This window comes from Phoxinus phoxinus (assembly GCF_949152265.1).
Source record: "Phoxinus phoxinus genome assembly, chromosome: 15".
Taxonomy (NCBI): Eukaryota; Metazoa; Chordata; class Actinopteri; order Cypriniformes; family Leuciscidae; genus Phoxinus; species Phoxinus phoxinus.
This window is the reverse complement of record NC_136890.1, coordinates 34,482,172-34,488,969: the sequence shown is the minus strand read 5'-3', so window position 1 is coordinate 34,488,969 and position 6,798 is coordinate 34,482,172. Positions and strand designations below refer to the sequence as shown.

General features: G+C 38.8%; 1 protein-coding gene across 4 annotated transcripts in view; it reads right to left on the bottom strand.

Moving 5' to 3' along the window:
- Positions 1-212: 212 nt before the first annotated feature.
- mfsd14bb (major facilitator superfamily domain containing 14Bb) overlaps positions 213-6,798 on the bottom strand; it is a 14,221-nt gene continuing 7,635 nt past the window's right edge. The window contains exons 7-13 of one of the 4 annotated variants that reach the window (XR_013800371.1): positions 6,372-6,485; positions 6,101-6,172; positions 3,784-3,896; positions 3,503-3,600; positions 2,350-2,495; positions 1,429-1,843; positions 748-1,031 (exon numbers count right to left, since the gene is read on the bottom strand). Coding sequence is in view for 2 of the 4 variants with exons in the window: in XM_079636597.1 (XP_079492723.1) it covers positions 1,628-1,843; positions 2,350-2,495; positions 3,503-3,600; positions 3,784-3,896; positions 6,101-6,172; positions 6,372-6,485 (759 nt within the window). In the remaining 2 variants the exon portion in view is untranslated. Of the gene's footprint in view, positions 1,844-2,349; positions 2,496-3,502; positions 3,601-3,783; positions 3,897-6,100; positions 6,173-6,371; positions 6,486-6,798 lie in introns of all 4 variants that reach the window. The other 3 variants (XR_013800372.1, XM_079636597.1, XM_079636598.1) reach the window with 3 other exon arrangements.

Here is a 6,798-nt window from a genome sequence, read left to right as displayed (position 1 = left end):
ATGATGGACAGATGCACTTTTATGATGGACAGATGCAATTTTATGATGGATAGATGCACTTTTATGATGGATAGATGCACTTTTATGATGGATTGATGCACTTTTATGATGGATTGATGCACATTTATGATGGACAGATGCACTTTTATGATGGATAGATTTACTTTTATGATGGACAGATGCACTTTTATGATGGATAGATTTACTTTTATGATGGATAGATGCACTTTTATGATGGACAGATGCACTTTTATGATGGACAGATGCACTTTTATGATGGATAGATTTACTTTTATGATGGATAGATGCACTTTTATGATGGATAGATGCACTTTTATGATGGATTGATGCACTTTTATGATGGATTGATGCACATTTATGATGGACAGATGCACTTTTATGATGGATAGATTTACTTTTATGATGGACAGATGCACTTTTATGATGGACAGATGCACTTTTATGATGGATAGATGCACTTTTATGATGGACAGATGCACTTTTATGATGGATAGATTTACTTTTATGATGGATAGATGCACTTTTATGATGGATAGATGCACTTTTATGATGGACAGATTTACTTTTATGATTTATGATGGACAGATTTACTTTTATGATGGACAGATTTACTTTTATGATGGACAGATTTACTTTTATGATGGATAGATGCACTTTTATGATGGATAGATGCACTTTTATGATGGATAGATGCACTTTTATGATGGATAGATGCACTTTTATGATGGACAGATTTACTTTTATGATGGACAGATGCACTTTTATGATGAATAGATGCACTTTTATGATGGATAGATGCACTTTTATGATGGATAGATGCACTTTTATGATGGATAGATTTACTTTTATGATGGATAGATGCACTTTTATGATGGATAGATGCACTTTTATGATGGACAGATGCACTTTTATGATGGATAGATGCACTTTTATGATGGACAGATGCACTTTTATGATGGACAGATTTACTTTTATGATGGATAGATGCACTTTTATGATGGATAGATGCACTTTTATGATGGATAGATGCACTTTTATGATGGATAGATGCACTTTTATGATGGATAGATGCACTTTTATGATGGACAGATGCACTTTTATGATGGACAGATTTACTTTTATGATGGATAGATGCACTTTTATGATGGATAGATGCACTTTTATGATGGATAGATGCACTTTTATGATGGATAGATGCACTTTTATGATGGATAGATGCACTTTTATGATGGACAGATGCACTTTTATGATGGATAGATTTACTTTTATGATAGATAGATGCACTTTTATGATGATAGATGCACTTTATGATGGACAGATGCACTTTTATGATGATAGATGCACTTTTATGATGGATAGATGTACTTTTATGATGGATAGATGCACTTTTATGATGGATAGATGCACTTTTATGATGGATAGATCATGGATAGTAAATCATGGGCTAATTTTAATTTTTGGGTGAACTATCCCTTTAATGTTAGCTAATGCAATGTTATCAAATGAGACCTTGTTATAAAGTGTTACCAAAAAGACGTTAAGACATTTCATACAAAGCTTTTTCCGACACACTCCTGGAATGGAAACCTTGCTGGGGTTCAGAGGTCTATAAGCTGCTGTCCTGTAGAAGAGGCTCGATGTCGTCGTCGCTCGCAGGAACGGAGCCGTTCTCGGGGCCGCCGCTCACCGGCTCCGTCATGATCCTCGTGCTGCACGTCTTCACGACCGGAGTGTGTTGAGCCGGGATGAAGACCGCCACCAGCAGCGCCAGCACAACCGTACACGCGCCGAACAGGAACGGAGGACCTGGAATAACAGACTTCTGGAAGACAAACAATGCAATTCTGTATTATGAACTTTCAAGTAATTAGAGAGGTCAATATGTAGAGTAAGACTACACGCCTGCGCACATATATATTCAAACGCTCATATCTATAGACTAAACATGTGATGCACATGTGCACGCCGTCAGATTCGTGTTTGAAGTTTACACAGAGAGCTTTTTAAAACTTTTCACCGCTTGCACCTTTGAACCTGCTTCAAGGTTTGCGTTCTCGAGCCACTAAACACTATTATTATTGTACGGATGAGCCGCTAAGTTACTCACTAATGATCTTTACAACGGAAGTGAATCAATCAAAACTAACTTTATCTGGACAATAACTTTATTCTAGATCTGCTGTAAAGCCTGAACACTGTTACTGTAATCTCCTGTGATCTCTGTAAAGCTGCTGTGAACTCTGTGTTGTAGAAGCGCTGTATAGATGGAGACTTGATCTGACTAAACACAGTAAAGCTGCAGGAATATTGTACAGAAGTAACTCTGACCTCTTCGGTGGCGGGTGTGACGGGGTTCGGGTCGGGGCTCATCTCCTTCAGCTCCACATTGAAGAGGTAGAATATGAATCCGAAGAGAGCCGGACCGAGTCCGTTACACAGACCTCGAATCCCTGTGATCATTCCCTGAACCGCTCCTGCAACAACACACACATCATCAGATCCAGAGAATCAGTGCGGGAGCCAGAGCTGCACATTTAACATTATTTGATGTGATTTTAATTTAAAGGAGTAGTTCACTTCAGAATTATAATTTACTCTGCCGCACGTCATCCAAGATGTTCATGTCTGTCTTCAGTGGAAATGCAGGTGTGTGAGGAACACACTCCAGATGTTCTCCATATAGTGTCTTCAACGGTCCAGCGGGTCGAAGGTCCAGATGTGAGTTTCAGTCTCTCACGATCCAGCCGAGGAATAAGAGTCGCATCTAGACACACCAGCCGACATTTTATAACACAATAAACATTTATACACTTTTAACCACTAATGCTGGTCTTGCACTCGCTGTGATGCGACACACATTACGTCATAAGGGTGAAAGGTCAAGCGTGTTCCGGTTCAGAAATGTAGGGATGGGTGAAAAACTTCGAAATCATTGTTGGTTTACCTATTATTTTTTTGTAAATGGCGTTTTACTTAGTCCTTGTACGTTGGCCGCCTACGTCACGCGTGACCTTTCAACCTGATGATGTAATGTGTGTCGCATCACAGCGAGTGCAAGACCAGCATTAGTGGTTAAAAGTATATAAATGTGTATTATTTAGTTATAAAATGTCCGCTGGTTTGACTAGATGAGACTCTTATTCCTCGGCTGGATCGTGAGAGACTTTGAAGCTGAAACTCACATCTGGACCTTCGACCCGCTGGACCGTTGAAGTCACTATATGGAGAACATCTGGAGTGTGTTCCTCACAAACCTGCATTTCTGTTCCTCTGGAGAGAGACGTGAACATCTTGGATGACGTGCGGGAGAGTAAACTATCAGGACATTTTAATCCTGAAGTGAACTAATCCTGTAATATTTTAAATCATTGTTAATGTTCATAATTTGGCTGCAAAACAATCTTCTTCCACAACAATATGGACGGTTTCGTCAGCGCTTTAACACGAGACGGGTCTTTTAACACACGCGTTTGAGTCTTACCCTGCTGGTCGTGATCTGTGCAGTGAGAAACTAGCGCGCTCACGGCTGGAAAGGTGATACTGGACAAGGCAGCGACGGTCCCGGCCGCCCACATCATCCTGAGGTACACACACACAAACGCTATTTAAAACCCAGCGAGTCACAGGCCGGTAATCCCTTCACAATAGTGCTGACGTCGTGTTCAATCTCTTTTCCATTACAAACAATGCCAGTCAACACAGATCAAAATAAACACATCCATCACAGTATTAGGAGAGACGGAGACAGTAGATCCAGCTCACCATGGCTCCGAGCCGAAGCCGTACCAGGCCAGCTGGAGCAGCTGAAACCCAAGCCCCAGGAGCACTGTGCTTTTATTGCCAATTCTCTTCATTAGAATGCTTAAGAGTAACGTCTGCAAAAAGACAATCAATATCATGAATAGGGACGCACCAATGTATCGGCCATCGGCTGATTGTCTGACAGCGGATGATCAGGAGTTAGGCTTTCATTCACATAAAAACACTGATCAGAAAACATAAACAGAAGCTGCGGAACATGAGAATGAACCTCATTGGTTCTTGTGTTCACAGTTCATTAGTTAGCAATAAAAAAAAAATCAGAGAGGAGTTTATTTACTGTTAATTATATATATATATATATATATATATTAGGGCTGTCAAAAGTCCAAAATAAAAGTTTGTGTTTCCATAATATATGTGTGTGTACTGTGTATAATTATTTATTTATATATAAAAACACACACAATCATGTATATATTTAAGAAAAATTGGTTATATTTATATATAAAATATATATATAATCAGGGGTGCACATAACTTTTTTAGTGAGTTACTCAGGTGAGTACCAGGAGATGGTGTTTGGTACTCACCCCATATGTAGCGTGGCCACAGCTGTCAATCATGACGTCACATTTCCATTTTTATAGCATAAAATAACTAACTAAAACCAAACTTATAAAAAAAAAATAAACGAACACTTAAATTTACATCAGCGTGAAAAGAACGACCTAAAATGAAAGAAAACACCTTTAGAAAAAATTTATTTGAAGTGTTATTTGATTGTTCAGATGTATTTATTTGTATAAATTAAATATAATTAATCCTTATTAAAGATATTAAAGAGCAGTGAATTTTCTCTTTTTATTTTGTTGTTTGATCAATATTAAGTGTACAGAAGGTATTAGGTTTATTACGCACTGTCACTTTAAGAGTGTGCAGATCCAATTGCACTGATGCACGGTACGTTCTGTAAAGACAACCGACTGTGTTTACGTGAATACTCTCCAAAACGGACATTTAGACACAATGTTGTGTGTATTTGTCCATTCAGACGCGAAAGAGAGCTCAATTCAGTCCTTGCGCGCAGCGCGCTGTGTCTATGTGCGGGGCTGCACGCTTCGGGTCGTGTGTGTGTGTGTGTGTGTGTGTGTGTTCGCACAGAAAAACATACCGAATAAAGCTGTCTTTCGCGTCGTCACTCTTATTCAGATCTATCCATATGTCTGCTCTTCTCTTTCTCCCAGACGTTTACATTTTTTAACGATTTGAGACATGCATGCCGACTCGGTAGATCAGCACGTTACAATTCAAATGTGCGCATCTTCCACAAACGCAAATCAGTTCTGACTGGATCACTTCCCCAATCGTCCCTCCCTTACATTTCCGTCTAGTTTTTATTCGTCATAGTGGTCGTCATTTAAAACAAGGTTTTTATTTAGTTATCGTCTCGTTTTCATCTGTGAAAAAAAAAAATTAACACTGCCTAGTTGCATTTTGGCGACAGTAGTACGCAAAGGCGCGTAGTAACACAAGTGGCATTACGCATTCCTGATTTTTGTCGCGCATGCGTACCTGCGTACCAGTTATGTGCACCCCTGTATATAATATAAATTATATAAATGTATATACAGTATATAAATGCATTTATTCCTTAAAGGTAGGGTAGGTCAGAATTGTCTAAAAAAAAAACTTTTATTCAAATTTGTTTAAACTGTCTTTATATACCAATACATAATTAAAATGCAAGTACTCTGAAATAGAGAGTATAAAAAACTGAGTGACTCTAGTGTATTTAATCTTCAATAAACACAGCTCATTAACTCCATTCACTCCCACCTAAACAGGGGTGCGCGACTGTGCGCACGTGGGCGGAGCCAGTAATAGCGGCGGTAGTCATGGCGACGGAGAGTGACAGTCGCGCAAGCCAATCACTTGTTTCGTCCCGGTAGGAATTAATGAGCTGTGTTTTTTGAAGATTAAATACACTATAGTCACTCAGTTTTTATACTCTCTTTTTCAAAGTACTTACATTTTAAATATGTATTGGTATATAAAGACAGTTTAAGCCAATTTGAAAAAAGGTTATTTAGACAATTCTTACCTACCCAACCTTTAAATATATATATGAATGTGTGTATATTTATAATAATTCATAATAATTCTACACAGTACACACACATATATTATGTAAACACAAACTTTTATTTTGGATGTGATTAATCACGATTAATCTTTTGACAGCCCTAATATATATATATGTTTGAATAAATTTGTCATGAAGACAAGGGTTTGTGAAAACTAAGCTGAAGGTCTTTACCTGTGCAATGATGGACAGGATTCCCACCATCGCAATATAAGCTGCAATTGCTTCTGATGAGAAGTTAATGACCTGAAACACCAACACACAGTTTCTCATGTTTGTGCTTAAAGGGGAAATAAACACGAATTCATAAGGAAGATTATGAATAATTACTTTCAAGTCAAAATTAGTCTATTTCTTATTCAATATCCTGTTCCATTTGGACAGACGCCACACTGCGGAAGTAAAGTTATTTTTATTTTATTTTTTAATTCACACCGTTACGCACCTGTCCCAGGTAGAGGAAGAAGCTGGAATACTGTCCGGCCTCCGGCAGATACGACAGGAACACTGTGACGCAGATGAGCAGCACTGTGGAGTCTTTACCAACCTTCCTCAGAGACTAACACACACACACACACACACACACATACACACACACACACACACACACACACACACACGCACACACACACGCACACACGCACACACGCACACACGCACACACACACGCACACACACACACACACACACACACACACACACACACACACACACACACACACACACACACACACTGCAGTGAGGTTTCACAAGAACTGACAGAATATCTAAAAACTCAAAGGATGTTCTGCATTATTTGAGATGCGGGATCAATCAGAGAACATTGAACATCATAACTCACATCACGTCACTGCCCTCGCTTAACTATCATT